This window comes from Somniosus microcephalus, chromosome 11, assembly GCF_052327205.1.
Source record: "Somniosus microcephalus isolate GS21.2 chromosome 11, FLI_Smic_1.0, whole genome shotgun sequence".
NCBI lineage: Eukaryota > Metazoa > Chordata > Chondrichthyes > Squaliformes > Somniosidae > Somniosus > Somniosus microcephalus.
The window spans coordinates 20,163,839-20,182,677 of NC_140997.1; the positions used below are offsets into that span (position 1 = coordinate 20,163,839).

The 18,839-nt window shown below is 44.9% G+C and overlaps 1 protein-coding gene across 2 annotated transcripts in view; it reads left to right on the forward strand.

Annotated features, from left to right (window-relative positions):
- Positions 1–18,839, forward strand: part of sdk1a (sidekick cell adhesion molecule 1a) — an 897,759-nt gene that overhangs the window by 696,662 nt on the left and 182,258 nt on the right. For both annotated transcript variants that reach the window (XM_086000285.1, XM_086000286.1), the window contains one exon: positions 3,056–3,154. In XM_086000285.1, the coding sequence (XP_085856411.1) occupies positions 3,056–3,154 (99 nt within the window). The remainder of the gene's footprint in view (positions 1–3,055; positions 3,155–18,839) is intronic.

Below are 18,839 nucleotides of genomic sequence, written 5' to 3' on the forward strand. Positions count from 1 at the left end.
TTCAGAATAATGCAATATCTTGCTGTATTCCTCTGGTAGGGGGTTTCCCATTAAATATATATTCTTGGTGTTCTTTATACTGAAAATCCTTCAGAAATCCAGTAACACTTGCATTATCACAGATATATACTCTTAATAATTCCTTTTGAAGATCAAGGTAACAACACCATTCTGTCATATGACAATAATGCAGGTTCTCAGTATTTCCCTAAAGCTGCCTTTATATTCCATTTAGTGGGGTACCAAGATTGCTGGTTGCCAACATGCATGTTTCACACAGATGGCAGCTACTCCAGGTGGTTTTCTAAAGCTGGCCACTGGGAGCTGGATTTTTTGGTGGATCTTCATGGCAGTCACCCGTACCGAATCTGCCAAGTTTACTGTGGGGTTGCCAACCAGCAACCCTCGAGTCCTGCTAAGTACAGTATGACAACAGCTTATGCCTAGACGACAATATCACATAAAGGACTCCATGGAATGCTAATGGGGAAATGAGTACAAGTTATCTGGAAACTTAGTTGGCTTAACATGTTGCCAAAGAATTGCAGCACCTTCTGGCATATCCACTACTCAGCTCACCATAATCCAAAATGGACACTCGTATTCACATCTAGAGCCATAGGTTAAATAGCCATAAGGCAGACAACTCATCTCAACAGTCATTTCAAATTTAAGAAAACATATAGGGGGCGATTTTCACTCAGAAGTCGGGAAGGAGGCGGGACTATAACTTTCAGGGTTGTAGCCCCGCCTCCATCGAGATGCGGCCAGTCCACGTGATTTTCCCTTGATTGACCTTGTTAAGCCCGCCCAGTGGGCTCAGCAGGCCAATTAAGGGCCACCCGGCAACAGGTGACGTCACAGACTGAAATTTCATCTGTCAAGACGTTTTGACAGATGAAATATCAGTGTTTCACAGCTGTTTGAAGCTGTTAAACACTGACAGTCTTACTTCTAACCTGAGTCCTTCTACACAGACTCAGTTAGAAATCTCTCCGGCACAGTAAGCTGCAGGCTGTCACTTTTGACAGTTCGCAGCCATTCTGCTTTTTGTGCCAGTTAGATGATGGACTCCCGAAACCTAGAGGAAGGAAGGCTAAAAAGGTAAGTACAGGTAATTTAAATTTCTTTACACACTTTAGACACACCAAACACACTTACCTTTGCACTCATGCACCCATCACTCACCTGAACACCGACATCTCAACACCGACATCTCGACCCCTCCAAGTCCTTCAACCCGATGGCCCAACTCCTAACTTGGCGTGGTTTGGAGCCGTCGGGAATTCCACACTTCAAGCTTTAAAATAGGGATTAGGCTAAAAACTGCCTGTTAACAGGCAGTTAATTGTCACTAATCCCTTCCCGCCTCGGGTAGGCGGATCCCAGTGCGGGGCGGGTACCCGCCTCCTTTGAAACTTACATGGAGGCGGGTTTGGGGTGGGATGGTGTCGGGACCCCCGAATTCAGGGCTTTAACCCCCTGTATGCCTCCAATCCTGACTCCACGGGTCAGTTAAAATCGAGGCCATAGAATCTGTTTTAGATCTGGATTGCCACAGCTTTTAAGCATATATACAAACCTAGTATGACAAAATTTCTGTATTTGTCACATCAGATTGGGAATCAAACCTGGCACATTCTGGTCAGCATGGTGCTGTTAGCTTAGTCTGGAAGGTAAGGAGACTATCGAGGAAGGTCTATTATTTCTCCTAATTAGAGTTCTGACGCTGCTTCTTGTCACCGCCACCTAGGGCTGTACACACCGCAGCCCCTAGTTGGCATTATGACAGGAGTCCCATATTTGAACTCTGCTATTCAATTAATTGGGTAAAATTAAAAGACAATTATTAGTTCAGACAGATAAGACAAGCATTCGAGCATGTAAAACTTGATAAGCTTAAAGCTGCAGCTTTGTGAGTTTTGCAAATGAGTGTAATAATTTTTGCTTGCAGCTGTTAGTGCACACTTTGTATCTGCAATAGAATTCTGAAGAGGAAATCCATGCAATCAGAGAGATCTGTTCCTTTGCCTTTGCTTTCATTTGCACCTTGTGAATTTCAGTCATGTATTTTTCTTTTCTCCATTACATTACTTCAGGCTATTTTCCCCACTTAGGACACAACAGGGATTTGTACACCTTGTTCCTGAACTCTCTATCTGTATGATCATACCTGTTACTAACTCCTACATGTTTTACTGATTATTTTTTCAAAAGGTGATTTATCTTTTTTGATTTTTGTTTTATAATAATGCAGCTCAAAGCTTAGTTTTCTTGTCCATTTTCTTGATTTACGTCCATTTGCCATTGACGCTGCCCTCTATTCCTGAAACACCATGCGTTTTAACTGACGGTCGAAGTGGATGTGTTCAGAAAGATTTATCTTGCTTGTGAGGGAAATATAAGGGCAAAAATAAATTGAAAACTGCAGCGAGATCCCAGACAAATTACTTTCACCAAGCACCCATATAGGATCATTTGGTTTAAATCAAACTGGTTATTAAAGGAAAGTTTAAAAAAAAAGATTAATATACAGCAGAAAGCTTTATGTGATAGGCACTCCTGGATCATTAACCCACAGACATTCTGTGGTGGACTGAGCTCTGGTAACCCTACACTACAGGCTGCCTGTTACCTAGTTCCAGCAACACAAACCTTAGTTCAATGTTTATATATAGAAATCATTCTTGACAACGTACTATTCTGTGGTTTAATCTAGCACTTATAAGATGCAGGGAAAATAAAGTCAATGGTGGAATCTATTGTGCCACACATGCTGTGGTTTCAGCAGTAGTTTTATTTCTCCCCAGGGTCAGTGCTGAAAGTGCTTACTGGTTGCATTACGAGTATAAACAGGATAAGTGATTGCATAAGCAGTGGTTTATTTGAAACCACCTTGTGATATGGGAATACATAACCCCTTGAATTTGTGGATTATATGATCTGATGTACTGCAGTGCACTTTTTGCAGAACCCGCTGCTCCTCGTGATTTATCCACTACATACACAGCAAGTCAGCCACTATCTCTAACTCTCTCATTTTAAACTTCTATAGGACCGGGAGCTGTGGGGCACTTGAGTTTTACTGAAATCCTTGATACCTCTTTGAAAGTCGGCTGGCAAGAACCACAGGAAAAAAATGGGATCATCACAGGTAGAAAAAAATGTTCAAATTCATCTTTTGTTAAAAGGAAGGAACGTGCAGGTCATTAAAAGCACATTTCCTTTTTCCTATGTCTATCTTTCATATTAACTGATAGTAAACATTCTAATTAGTTACAGCTCTATTAACTATAGAATAAGTAAACAGTCAGCAACTACAGTGTTAAAGCACATTTTGCACTTAAAACTGGTTTCAGACCAGAAACGTGGCATTGGAGTACCTGACAGCAAGGTGTGGACTGACCCATATTTTTCTGTGCACATTTCCCCTTCAACGCTGACATACACAGCCTCCCACAGCCCCCCACCAGATAGTGGCACATCCTACCCCTGTGCTCCCAGACATCAGGTTCCTCCTTCGTGCTGCCAAGCCTTCTGCCTCCTCAATGCTACCAGATCCTGGACTCTCTTCCATGTGCTCCTGGATCAGAGCTTCCCATTCCCTCAGATTCCCAGACCCAATGATCTCCCTCTAAATACTCTTGAGACCGAGAAGTTATCCTTCAATACAACCATATTATAGAACACCATTTCCCAAAGCAACCAAACCTGCCATAATTCTACTGATCCACAACCACTTTCCCACTCCTGCTAAATTACACATCCCTACTTACAACCCATTGTATGTTGCCTTCCATCTTCATTTGTATTCTTGGCTTTAAAAAAAGGCGAGATAAAAGTCATGTACATAGATAAAGGAACTTATAATACGCAAGGGTCTCTATGGCGGAAACAAATTAATCTTTTTTTTAAAGTCAAACAAAAATCTGTCAAGAATATAATTTTCTTGTATAAAAAGGAGTACTTTGAATAAAAAGTTCTCCCTTTATTCTTTCCTTGCTTTTTAACAATCAGGAACTTCATACATTTGGCACAACTATTGTGCTGGCATGCTTGAAGGTTTAATAAGGCTGGATATTGAAGTGTTTTGTAGCATGCTGTGGCTAGGTATCTATCAGACTCAATCACTAACATCATTGCAAGACTCATTGGCCTGTCAGAAATATACTGTGAGTAAACAAATCCTCCCAGTAACTGGATGAGGTCGTCTGATGCAGCTGCTGTGCAATCTTCAATAGATTTTCCAGTTGATGGAATTATGTCCAAATCTCTAAACCGATGTATGTACAAGCACCATTTATTTGCATATTGTGCATGTACGTGCTTAGTATGTTCATCAGTCACTAATTGATCATTTGCAATATGGCTCATCTAGTGCTCTTGATTCAATTGTTAAGCAATTCGCTGTTTTTTCTTTGTTTTTTTCTTCGACTCAATTTAAAGGTCACAGGATGTTTCTTTTACTGGCCTTGATCTGTTTCTTGGACTCATTCAGAATTGCTTGAAAATAAATATGTAAGCTTGTGACCCTGATTAATGTATTAGTAATTGCATTCACTTTATAATCCAATAGGCTGTAGATTCAAGTACCAGTCTGTCTTCCTGATATTTGAAGTTGCTAAGCTCAATTGCAGAGAGTTTAGTCAGTTCTCGGCAATGATAACTGATAATGCAGTTTTCCTTGAGTGGATGAAGAAAACTGACAGGTTCATTATTTTCACTTTCTATACTTAAAGGCTTGAACTTCCCTTGAACAAGCCCACAGTTACCCTCTGTTCCCCTCTCAGCATTCTCTGACAGGCCCCTTATAGCACGCTTTTCTGCCTCTTCAAGAACAATAACCCCAACTGCCCCATTCTCCACTCTCATTAACTTTTCCACCCAGTGTACTAGTTGGGGCACTAACCTCCTTTCCATCCCACTCACTCCACCCACCACCCCATGGACTCAGCCGGTGGATCAACTATCAGTAACTTTCTCTGCTTTGCCTCCAGAATGTCTACTCACTTACAAACAAGGTCTTTGCCATCCGTGACCTTATTGTGGATGATTGTATTGACATCCTGGCTTTGAGCGAAACCTTGGGACACCAGTGGTGACACCTTGCCCTTACCAAAGCCTCCCCACCTCGTTATACTTTCCACCACCTGCCCTGCCCAATCCACCACAATGGTAGTGTGGCCTTTATCACCAAGTCACACAGTGGCCTCTTCCCCAACTCCTCCTGCACCTTCTCCTACATTACAACAGTGACTGCACTTCAAAAGTATATTGTTGGCGGTGAAGCACTTTATGATTTCCCCTCTCTGGCTAATGTCTCAGGCTGAACCAGACTGGTTAACCTCAGTATCCTGATAGAACCCTCCCTTCACCCCATCATTAGCAGCTGTGCCATCAGCCGTTTAGACTCATTTGTCTAGAACCTCCTCCTCAAACCTCCTCCTCCTCCACTTCCCTCTCCTTTAAGACACCTGTTTTTCCTCATGCCTTTGTGAAGTGCCTTGGTGTTTTTCTACATTATAGTCACTATATAAGTAAGTTATTATTGTTACGTAGTGACACCATTTGATGGGATCCACCCTTGATTCCAGTGCACTGTGCCAAAAAGTGGTAGGATTTGCATTCAAGGTTCTCAGTATGAACAATTTTCACTTTACTAAGGAGGAATAAGAGGAGGGAGAGTGATCCCAAGCTGTTCTGAGCTGCTGACTAGTTGCTTGCCCAATCGATTGGCAATGTCCTGAGTGTGGGAGGGTGGACTTTAAAGAGAAAGAAATAGAATGCATAAAGGGGGATACATTTATTTAAAAAGCTGGATTCTGCTGACATTAAATTGTAAGTATTTTTGAGTTGGGAATTCGTGCAGTTTGCTCCTTTAAAGGTCAACTCATCAAAATACCTCAATGAGGTCCATCCTTGGTGCCACAAAAAACTACCCATTTCATCCTAAGTCACTCAGCCTGTCCGTATCAATTTTAGTATAGTGGATTGAAAGCAAAAACTAATTTATGAAAATCAAGCTCTAATAATACAGCAGGTCAGCAATTAACCCTCAAGTCACAAGCATTTTAGTAATTTAGCAAAATGTTGGTAATGTAATTGAGAACTTATTAGATGCTGTAGTATGTTACAGAGTAATAGCCAGTGCAACATCTGCATGGGGGTGCAGAGGAAAAAAAGAGCTGTACATCCATTTAATTGGTGATTTAATAACCATTCGTAACTGTTGGTCTTTTCATGAGAGTATGCCAGGAAGAGGAGTAAATGCTTCACATAAAAATATGTACAAATCAGTAGTCACTACCTTTTTATCGTATGCCCTTAGAGTTGAGGGGTAAGCAGAAGAGTGGTCTTAGTACTCTTGTGAAAAAATAATCAAAATGGTTAGCTCTTTAGCCTCCTTTTATTGGGTGGACTTATTATACCTTCCAGACATGGAGAGGAGGCCAACTTGTAAATATTGCAGTGTTCCTACCCAAACGTAAAAGGACTGCGCAAATCTGAGAATGTCGTGTGGCGATCAGACAGCTAGTTCACAGGAAAGTAATAGTAAGGCAGTGAGAAAAGAAAATTGATTTGCCAAGTTCAGACTGCTATCATTGCTACAAAAAGAACAAATCAAGACAGTATACATATATAGAAAGCACAATGTCACTGGCAACTGATGCACAAGAGATTAAAAGCAAATACCAATTTAGGCCGAACAGGATCAGCAGGTTAACAATTAATCGTCCAGTTACAAAGCTCTTTAATTTAATAAAAGGTTAAACTAAAGGCTGAAGAAATTGGTTGATTACTTAAATATAAGTGAGAGTTACTAGTTAGTGTAATGTAAAAAGCATGGAAGCCAGTCCAGCACCTTAGGGGGTGGGTGGAATTAGAAAATAGTGAAATGATCGTCTTAAGGGATGCTTTACAAGTTAGGGCAAGACATCAGGACAGCCCCTGTGGAAATTCAAGGCTCTGGACATCTGATTGGCAGGAATTCATGAACAAACAGCAAAGGTCAGCAAGCATAAGCATAGAAATTGGTTTCTGCTTGAAAAACTTTCAGCATTTTCACACAACAAATAGCACTAGTAAAATGTATTTTTTTTTTTACACAGTCGTCTCCAGTGATATTGCTTATAGTGAAAAAGAAAAAGCAGATTGTCCTGCTCTCTTGTCATAACTTCCTCTATAACTTTTCTTTCATTTCTTGCTTTCTTTCTCTTATTTTTCTCATTCTCTCTCCCTCTTTTTCTTTCACCTTTTTTATTCTTTCTCTTGCTCTCTCCTAATTTTCTTTGGCCCAGAAATTGGGCTACTTACCGCCACCCATTTGCGCTGCTATCCTGGTGAAAAATGGCGGTCGCCACGGTAGCGCCCTTTTCTGGAGCAGGACTCGGCAGCTGCCATTTTGGTGAGGGCCTTAGAGTTGCTGATGGTAGCGCTGGCCCTGGAAATGTAAATGAAGAGAGGGTGACGTCAACGCCGACTTAATGTCACCTCTGCGAACTTCAACCTTAGTGCTGAGTTCAGTGCTGGGTCCTAAGCTCGCTCTGAAAAGCGAGCATTCAGCAGACTGACAGAGGCCACAATTTAGCCGGTGGTCAGCAGACCCAATTGGTGGCGGGTCAGCTGTGAAATTTAAAATGATTGACAGTGGATCGGGAACCCGCTGTTAAAACGCGCACACCTGCATTTCCCGATGTCGGGTCTTCCAGCGCTGAACAGACCGGACAGGCAACGTCGGGGGACACAATTCAAATCATTAGTGGCTCGTTTACATCCACTTAACAATGCTTTTTTCCCAGCTTTTTAACTTTCACAGGTCTCCCACCGGTTTCCTACTGTGCCTAGACCTCATCAGCTGAGGCGGGAGTTCAGTGGCCATTGAATCAGCTGATGAGTTGACAGCTTCAAATGTCAACTCAAAGCTCCCAGCTGATTGAGACATCTTCCCTTAAGCACTAGCATCTCTAAACTGCATTTCCACTACAGATTCAGGATGCTGCAAGTCTTTACACAAATCTCCATGCAGTCTGACCTCATTACCTCTCCCACCATTGACTCATCGCTTCTGTCATCTCTACTTCACCTGCTATCTATTCCATCAGCATGGGTGCACTTTATACTCTCTCACCTTGGTCCTCAGAATCCCACCATGATCAGCCCCAACACCAGCATCACCAGGCACACCAGCAGCACCAACAACCACACCAACCTTCTCCGCAATCACCTGATGTTGCACTGGACAGAGGGCATCAGCACCCGCCCACATTGCTGCCTGGAATGCCAGGGATGCCGTCACCATGGCCACATTTACTTCACTTGATGCTGCACACCCTGGCTGCCACATGATGTGCCAGGTTGGCACCACCCCACACCAACAACATAAAGCATCCCTACAATGCCCAAGTCATTCCTTTCCCACTCAGCAACATTGCGGGCGGTACCATTATGTTTCACCATTCACTGCAACTCACTAAGCTGCTTCCAAAGGTGCACACAAATCTGTCCAAGAAGGCAAAGTGTTGAAAATAAAGATTTCAATGTTTGACAGCACATTAACAGAAACTTTACGTGAACATTGGCTACTCCTGTGTGTTGTTAGTTGGTATGATTGGACTAGGATGAGGGCGAGTGTGAGGGGTGGCTGGTGAGATGGGGAAGTGATAATGTAGATAGAGAGGGACGGGTGGAGGTGCACGGTAAGTTGGTGCAAGTAAGGATGTGCAGGAGTAGGGTAGGGAAGACAGAGTGCAGAGTGATGGGGATGTGATGAGTGGCATAGCAGGATGAGGTTGAGTGTGGCTTCGCAGTAACGTTTCGTGATCTGAGATCATTGAAAGGTTTGCGCCACTGCAGCCTGGTCCTCCTGACCACATCCCTGCTTGTGCCCTTCTGTGCAATGTGCAACCAGGCTGCGTTAGTCTACTGGGGAGGTCTCTTCTGCCCATTGGAAGGGAAGAGAACCTCCTTGCGTGCTATGACTCCCTCCATAAGCATATGCAGGGAGTGATGGGAGAGCATGGGTGCAGCCGTGCACCTCTGTGCAGTGCTTGTCAGTGTTTGCAGCACCTCAATGCTGTAGAACACTGGCAGCACAAATGTCAAAGTAAATTTGCGCATGGTCCTTTAAGGAAACCGGCTGATGACGCGTCATCAAATGATGTCATCAGACCCGCTTCCTTCAATTGGCCGGGAAACTCGCTGGGCGGGCTTAACAATCCCAGTCAGGGGAAAGTCATGTCGGAGGCCGGGATGGAGACACCAGCGGGGACAGGATCCATCACCGACGTCGCTTGCCACGGACCCGCCGAGGTAGGGAAAGTCGCAGCCAGAGACTCTGTCAGCACTTCTTAAAGAGATACACACATCTTTCAGGTAAGTTTGCATTTAAGCTTTTAGATTGGATTTCTTGGGGGGAAAAATTCAGTTGCTTTACGCCTCCCGTTAGCGCCTAAGAGGGCGCTAATGGGGCACAAAGCAACTAGCGCCCGGGCGCGGCGCTGCCAACACCTCCCACGGAATTCAGCGGGAGGTTAGCGGCGGCGGTAACCAGTAGCGCTGCGCTGCGAGCGATGACGTCATCGTCGTGCGTAGCGCCCCGGCCGCGATCTTCGGGAGCGCCCCCTGACTTACCGCCGGACGCTATGTCCGACGGGGTCAGGGGGGCCTACCTGCGGCCAAGGAAGTATTATTTAAAGGCGAGGTGCGGGGTGGCCATTTTTGTTGCTGACCGCCTGCCAGCACCTACCTCCATTCCCGTCCCCGGCCTCCTTAACCACCCCCCCCCGCAGAATGCTGGCTGCGCTCCATGAGCCCGGCACTTCTCTTGAGTGCCGGGCTCTCTTGCCGGCACTCTCGATCCCCAGGGGCCCAGCCGGGCCTCGGGTCACGCTGCACAAGGCCCCTCCCCTTTAAGAAGGGGAGGAAGGCCTGCGCTGCGGCATGTAGCGCTGCAATATTCCCTCACAGTGTCCCGAGGGTAGCGGGGCGCTTCTAGTAGTGCCCCGCTACCCTCTTGGGGTGCTACCACTCAATTTCCGTCGTGGGGGCGCTAATTTTTCCGGGGCGCTAAATTTTTAGCCCCTTATATTTTATTGAAGTAGTGGCTTGGTGCAATACATGTTAAAAGTTTTTAAGTGTGCAGGGAGTGCTGCTGGATGCTTGCAAGGCCTCAGATGGTAAAGGAAGGCCTCTGGGATGACAGAAAATGCTGCAAATACTCAGTATGTCAGGCAGCATCCGTGGAGAGAGAAACAGAGTTCACATCTCAGGTCAAGATGCTGCTCAACCTACTGAGTATTTCCAGCACTTTATGCTTTTATTTCAGATTTACAGCATCCACTCAGGGAGAGGAGGGCACAGAAGAGGAAGACGCAGAAGAGAAAGACTTCTTCGACTTCTTGTTCTTGTTTCTTCCCCCCATCCCCCTATCTCCTCCCCTTGGTCAACCATTGGCTGGGCAGGCTGCATTTCCTGCGTGTTTGAAATGAGGAAGGTACAAGGTTGGAGTTGTAGTGAGGGGAGGGTGGGAAAGCAAGGAGTGCATGCGAGAAGGAGGATAACGCATGAGGATACCAGCATTTTGTATCCTTTCAGCCCTGCCACTGGCCAAGGGCTCAGCAATGCCCCTGCCAAGAATGGCCAGCACCGTCTCCTCCAAGGGGGTGAGGTAAAGCTAGGAATGGGAGTTGTACCTTATGTTTGGTAGATATTGTTGGTAGGTGAGTAATTGGGAGTGGGGGGGGAGTCGTGCATTGAGAAGTGTGTGAGGCTAGTGGTGCAGTTAGTAGGCTTTTGAAGATGCATTCACTGACCTTGACCACTGGTTTGAGGTCGTGAAGCTTCTTTGGGCACTGGAACCAGGTGGTGGGGGTCACACTGCTGTCAGTAATGGCCTCGGTGATGTGGTCCCGCATCGTTCTTTCTGGAGCGCCTCCTGGTCCCTATGGGTAGAGGACCTCTCTTGCAGTGTTGACCTCCCTGCACAAAGCTGGAGTGTTGCGTGCGAGACCCTGAGTGCCCCTTCCTGAGCAATTTGTGTTAGTGCTAAAGCACTTTTCCCATTTATTTAGGTGTGGAAGGGAATTCAGCTTTAAGAGCTAAAGACTCCCATTTGGGAATTCTTTTTAATGTTCTTTTTTTTTCCAGACGGCAATTGAGCTGCAAGGGCTAAAAACTGCCTATTTTTACATGATTTTTATTTTTATCATTTCAGAAGGCAGTTCCCCTTTAAGAGACCGAATTGCTTTCTGAAAATGACAGGCTCACTCTCAGAGCAGGCTGCAGTGACACTACAGCCACGCTACATTGGGTCCTCCTGCCGGGACAAACGCCACCAGGATGGCGTTGCACTGTGAATTTAGCGCTGGGCTAATGTTAATTAGTCCCCAGCACCAGTTTACCGGTCCTGCCAGCGCCACCATTTTCGGCGGCCGTTAACACCAGCCCGCGGTGGCACTGACAGGTTTTTACCGGTATCAAATTTCTAGGCCTTTGTTTTTCTCTTTCTTTCATTGTTTTTTCTCTATATCTCGCACTTACTCTTTCTTCCTCTCTTGCACTTTCTATTTTGCTCTCCCTAATGTTTTGTCTTTCTCTTTGGTCTCTTCTCTTCCTCTCTCGCTTTGTTTTGCTCTGACTCTATTTCTGTTTTTCTCTTTTTTTTGTCTCTTTTTTTTTCTCTTTTTCCCTTTCTCTTCCTCACTTTCCACCAACAAAGACTTAGCTGCTGACTCAAGATACCTAACCATTGATCTTGTCCCTCCTTAGGTACTTTTTATTTTTTATTAGCAGATAGAATTTCTTAACTATTAGCTGGATATCAGTGGCTTTGTGCTGCAGCTTCAACCCTTGGACCATTGGTGAAACAGTTGCTGGGTATTTACCTGGCTAATTGGATGACTCAGACATTTAACGAAATATCAAAACTGATGCTTGGTGTGTGATTTAACAAGGATGGTTGCTTCCTGCGTGATGCTAACCAATTGTTATTGCTGTGCCTTTGCTCAGGTGGAAAGTGGTAGGCTCTACTGTGTAGCACAATAAACAAAGACTACAATGAGCTAAACCTTTCAGCGTAAGATGAACTGGCCAAGGCTACAGTCAGATAAAAATTACAAATAGCTGTGATACTGGGGAAAAAGAACTGATGCGCACGTTAAGAAAAACTGTGGGAGAGCTGCTTCTGCTGTTCACTCGCTCTGTAGTTAAGAATTCCGTGAACATAAATTTTGTGAACAACATGACATAACAGCAGAGCACCTGCATAGCACAGATGGAGCTAGATTGTTTTTGAAGCTTCTGGTTACACATGATGGCCGGAATTGTGATGTTGGTGTGCGTACGGGATTGGAGGTGGTTGGGGAGTAAAATGTGCAATAAATGGGAGCGGGTCGGGAGCGCGCCGTCATCCCGCCTCCTCGCGCCTTTAACTCAGGCGTGTTTGCCAGCGTGGCACAGACCCAAACAGCAGAGACGGGTGACCTAATTTACCTCATTAATACCTTGTTGTCAGACCCTTAATAGTGCTTTGAACCAGAACTTTTGAATTTCACTGCATGACCACGCAGCTTGGGAACCACGTCTGTCAAGCTGAGGCAGAAGTTCATTACTGCAGAGCATGAAAAGCACATTAAATACTGCCACATGACACCTGCTTACTTGCCTAAGGGAAAGGCTCTTGCTGAGTGCATTTTGAGCACAGATTTAGGTGTCTACAGTTTGCAAGTCTTTTCTGCAAATTCAGAAGCCACTCTCACCTCATTGCTACTACCTATCACACCATTGACAGATTGGTCCTCTGGTCTCTACCTGACTTGCCATCTATTACATCAGCATGGGTGCCGTTTATACTGTCTCACCCTGGTCCTCCGAATCGGACCAGGATGAGCCCCAACACCACCAGCAGCAACATCCCCAACAACTTTCTCAACGACCTGATGCTCCACAGGGCAGAGGGCATCAGCGCAGGGCTGCACCGCGCCAGAGGCGATACCCCCAACACAGGGTATACAGACAGAGGATGAGCTTCCTCAACATGACTGAGCAGCAGTGCCAAAGGCGGCTCAGGCTATCGCGCCAGGTCGTCACAGACATTTGCAGCGCACTGGAACCAGACCTGCAGCCCAGAGGACCTGGTGGACACGCCTCACCAGTGGCTGTCAAGGTCACCAGCGCCCTCAACTTCTTCGCCTCAGGCTCCTTCCAGTGATCTACAGCAGACATTTGCATCTGATTGGAGACACCAGTGGCAGCGAAGCATAAAACAGTGGGGGGAAACAGCGGCGACCTGATTGGAGACACCAGCGGCGGCCAAACTGTCGACGATTTCCAAAAAAAATGAAGAGTGACGTCATAGGACAGCAGGTAGGTGATTGGTTGGTGAGTATTAAGGTTTTTTTCTCTCTCTAAACTAGGAGTGGGAAACTATAACATACTGTATTAAATTTATAGCTTAACTAGTTAAACTATTTAATATAACTATAAATAATTGTTGAATAAAGACTTTAACTAATTAAATAAATAAAATAAGGTCAGTCTAAGATATGGCAGGGTAGGTTGTGTGTCTGGACTGCAGTATGTGGGAGTTTGCGGATGGTGAGACTGTCCCGAGCGAACACACCTGCAGGAGATCTCTCCATCTCGAATCTCTCTGGCTCAGAGTCATTGAGCTGGTTGGAGACACTCCGACACATAAGGGAGGGGGAGGAATTTCTGGACAGTTTTATCCAGAATGCAGTCACATCCCAGAGGAAAGCACAGGTTCATGAATGGGAGGGTGTGACTGTTAGGGAGACAGGTAGCGGGGATTTAGGAAAGATTGAGAAGGTGGGCCTGCAGACACTGGTCCTGTCCAACAGGTACGAAGTACTTTCTACCTGTGAGGACAAGGAGAAAGACTGCAGGGATGACAGCCACAATGTAGACCAAGGCACCGTGGCTCAGAAGGCTGTCCAGGGGGGAAGAGCAGAATAAAAATGTGGTAGTAATAGGGGACTCTATAATTAGGGGGATAGATAGTGTCCTCTGCAGCCAAGAACGACAATCCCGAAGGGTGTGTTGCCTACCCAGTGCCAGGGTAAGGGATATCTCACAGCGGCTGGAGAGGAACTTGGAAAGGGAGTGGGTAAATCCTTGTTGGAACAAATGACATGGTATGAACAGGGAAGGGAGGAGGTCCTGCTGAAAGAGTTTCAGGAGTTAGGCTCTAAATTAAAAAGCAGGACCTCAAGGATAATAATCTCTGGATTATTGCCCGAGCCACGTGCAAATTGGCATAGAAGCAGACAGATCAGGAGAATGAATATGTGGCTAAAGGGCTGGTGTGGGAAATAGGGGTTCCTTTTCATGGGACACTGGCACCAGTTCTGGGACAGGAAGGAGTTGTACCGATGGGATGGGCTCCACCTGAACTGGGATGGGACCTGTGTCCTAGCGGAAAGGATAAATAGGGAGGTGTCAAAGGCTTTAAACAGTAAGAAGGGGGAGGGATCTACAAGAAACGTAAGCAGTCTAATATAAATAAAACAGGAAAAGTGAGCATAGGAAAAAATAAAGTAAAAGAGGACATTGACTGCAAGGGAGCAAATAGAGTTATAGAACAGGAGTCTAAAAAGATGGTTAACCATAAACTGAGAGGAAATCCTATTAAAAATGAGTTAATTTGTCTGTACAGCAATGCACACTGTCCGTAATAAAACGGGAGCTGGAGGCAATCATACGTTGGGAGGAACCAGATATAGTAGGGATTACTGAGACATGGCTACAGAAAAAAATCAGGACTGGGAATTAAATATTGCAGGGTATCTTTAAAAAAGATAGAGAGGGACAAAGGGGAGGTGGAGTAGCTGTACTTATCAAGGATAACATAATGGCAGTAGAAAAAAGGGACGTAGATATCAGCAAGACAAAAATTGAACCCATATGCATAGAGATAAAAGATAATAAAGGATCAATCACACTAACAGGCATAGCCTACAGATCACCTAATAGTGGATGGGAGGTGGAGGAAAAAATATACAGACAAATTAGAGAAATTAGTAAAAAACATAGAATAATAATCATGGGGGACTTCAACTACCCTGATATTAATTGGACAGAAGAGGTAGGTAAAGGGGATAAGGGAATAGAGTTCCTACAATGTCTACAGGACTCCTTTCTAACCCAATAAGTAAAAAGCCCAACAAGGGAGGATTTGCTATTGGATCTAGTAATGGGAAATGAGCCAGAGCAGATAAGGGAAGTAAAAGTAGGGGAACATTTAGGCAATAGTGACCATAATATAATATGCTTTAAGATGATAATAGAGAAGGACAAAACTATGACAAAAAAACAGATTGATAGATTGGAGAAAAGTTGATTTTGAGGGGCTGAGAATAGAACTTGAGAAGATAAAATGGGCAACAATATTGGCAAACAACGATGCAGAACGACAATGGGAAACATTTAAAATGGTGTTCAACAGAGCGCAGGAAAAATATATTCTGCTAAAAGGAAAGAACAAACTGAACACTAATGAGACTCCATGGATGAATAAAGACATAAGGGAACAATTGAGGGTAAGAAAAGAGGCATACACGAAGTACATAGACAGCAGAGGAGTGCATGATAAGAGAGAATACAAAGGGCTTAAGAGAGAAGTCAAAAAAACAATTAGGGAGGCAAAGAGGAACTATGAAATTAAATTATCAAGGAACATAAAAAAAATAGTAAAATAGTTTACAACCACATCAATAAAAAAGGAAGGTTGTGATAGGAATAGGACCATTAAGAGATAGACAGGATAATACCACAGGTAACGATAGGGAGATAGCAGAAACATTAAATCATTATTTCGCTTTGGTATTTATCAGGGAGATAGAACAGGTGGACATGACATTGGATGATGAAATAAGTGCATTTAAAATAAAGGGGATGTCATGAATCTTATCATGACTCATAAAGTAACACTGGGCGGCCAGCTGGTGGGGCCATCCAAAGAGTATAAATACTCGGGCGTGGGCCCAGCTTGCTCAGGATGTTTCTGTAACCAGGAACTAGTGATGTAACTAGAATCTCATGGTTTTGAAACAGTTGATTAAAGCCTTGTTTTATACTCAAACCAAGCGCTCAGTAGTTTTTTTACATCAATTTAATCAACTGAACCTGCTCCACGCTCTGAGTGGTCTTGGGAACAGATGGCTACGACTCAAATTGTAGAAGGGAACTCGGACAAAGTAATCAATCCATCATGGAGTAACTACTCAGACCCGCCCATCTCGACCTGGACCCGAATTCACTTACAGCTGCTAAGGTATGGAAACACTGGTATCGTACCTTTAGCAACTTCCTTGAGGAGTGTGGTGAGAATGTTCCTAACAAGTTACGAATGCTTGCTAATTATGTATCCCCTCATGTGTTTGACTATATCGAAGACTGTGTAGACTATGACGCCACTATCCAAATACTACAGCAACTATATGTTAAGTCCCCAAACGAAATTTTTGCTCGGCATCTACTGGCCACAACTCGACAACAACCCGGGGAATCACTTGACGAATTCCTTCAGAAACTTCGCAGGCTCAGCAAGGATTGTAATCTTAAAGCTGTCACAGCTGAGCAGTACTAGGAGGAGTTAATTCGTGATTCCTTTATTAATGGGATTGTGTCTCCCTTCATACGTCAGCGTCTGTTGGAGAATAAAACCCTCAATTTACAGGCTGCCTATGACCAGGCATGCTCTCTGGACTTAGCAAAGAGGAATACAGATACCTATCTTTCACCACGTGCACGGGCTGCTGCTATCACTTTTAGTGACTCCTTCGACAGGCCTCGGGCGGAAGCCCTCACTGATGATGACTCCCACCTGGCTGATGACAACCTTGCCCTGGAAGCCTTCACTGATGACGACCCTGCCCTAGCAGCATCTTGGCAATCTGGAAGGAAGTGTTTCTTCTGTGGAGGTGCATTCCACTATAGGAAATGTTGTCCTGCTCGTAATGCAGTCTACAATCATTGCAGTAAGAAAGGTCACTTTTCTAAGGTATGCCAGTCAAGAGCCTCTGTTAGTAAGAAAGGCCACTTTTCTAAGGTATACCGGTCAAGAGCCTCTGTTAGTTTTGCAGCTACTATCTATAAAACTGCTCCTCCCCCAAGAGCCACTACTAAGTTTACAGCTGCAATCTATAAAACTGCTCCTCCCCCAAGAACCACTACTAAGGTTACAGCTGTCAAGGGTAAAACTGCCCCCTCCTCCCATCACAGCTGTTTTTCCCCAAAGTCTGTCCCATGCAGCCACGAAGGTTTTGGTAAAGGGATACATTTTGAGTGCACTAATCGACTCATGCAGCTCTGACAGCTTCATTAGTGAGCGGGCTGTCAGTAAGTTAAAATTGCGTATTTACCCCTCGGACAGGGAAATTGCAATGGCTCTGACAACACTGACCACCAACTCTTCCGGCTTTTGTCTTGTCGACCTTATTCTCAATGGCTGCACTTATTTCTCCACCCGGCTCGGGGTGCTCAAAAACCTATGCAGTGATGTGCTCCTGGGACAGGATTTCCAGAAACAACACAAAAGACTCACTTTCGAGTTTGGAGGGTCAAAGCCGGAGCTTACTATTTCCAAAGTACCATTTTGTGCGCTTTTGGCGGCTTCGCTTGACGAGCCCTCCTTGTTTTCCAATCTTTCCCCCCGATGTAAGCCCATAGTCACTAAATCATGACGTTTCAGCCAAGATGATCGATCCTTTATCGAGGCAGAAATCTCTCGCCTTCTAGCTGACGGTATCATTGAGCCATGTTCATCTTCCTGGCGGGCTCAAGTCATTGTTGTTAAAAATCCTCTGAAGCAACACAAGAAACGTCTTTGCATCGATTACTCGCAAAAACTATTAACCAGTATACCAACCTGGATGCCTACCCACTACCACGCATCGATGACATGGTCAATAACCTTGCCAACTGCAAGGTATTTTCAACTTTTGATTTAAAGAGCGCATACCATCAAGTACCGTTAAAGGACTCTGACAAAAAGTATACGGCCTTTGAGGCCAATGGTCGGCTTTATCAGTTTTGTCGCCTTCCATTTGGGGGCAATGGATAGCCTAGTCAAACAGGAGAACTTAACGGACACTTTTCCATATCTGGATAATATCACCATTGCTGGTCATGACCAGAAGGAGCACGATGCCAACCTCCAGAAATTTTTTGACGTTCTCCATCGTCGCAACTTAACCTTAAATGAGCCTAAATCTGTGAAATCAGTACCATCAGTCAACATCCTTGGCTACTGGGTGGGCAACGGTGTCGTCAAACCGGATCCGGAGCAACTTTGTCCGCTTCAGGAGCTCCCTCCCCCTATGAATCTCGGCTCTCTCCGTCAAGCACACGGCATGTTCACCTATTATGCAAAGTGGATACCCCACTTCTCTGACAAGATCCAGCCCCTGCTTCATGCGAAGTCATTTCCGTTGGAGGCAACGACTATGTCATCTTTCAACCTCCTCAAGCGACAACTGGAAAAAGCCACGCTTCGTTCCATCGATGAAAATCTTCCTTTCGTGGTCGAGTGCGATGCATCGGAGGTGGCGATCTCAGCTACCTTGAATCAAGGTGGTCGACCCTTGGCATTTCTGTCCAGAGCTTTGCAGGGTAGCGAGCTCCATTATCCTCCTGTCGAGAAGGAGGCTACGGCTATCATCGAAGCAGTACGTAAATGGAGTCATTTTCTCGCTCGTCGTCATTTCACACTTATAACCGATCAGCGCTCCGTGGCCTTTATGCTGGATAACCGGAAACGTACTAAGATCAAGAATAACAAAATACAGCTCTGGAGGATGGAATTGGCCGCCTTTGGCTACACC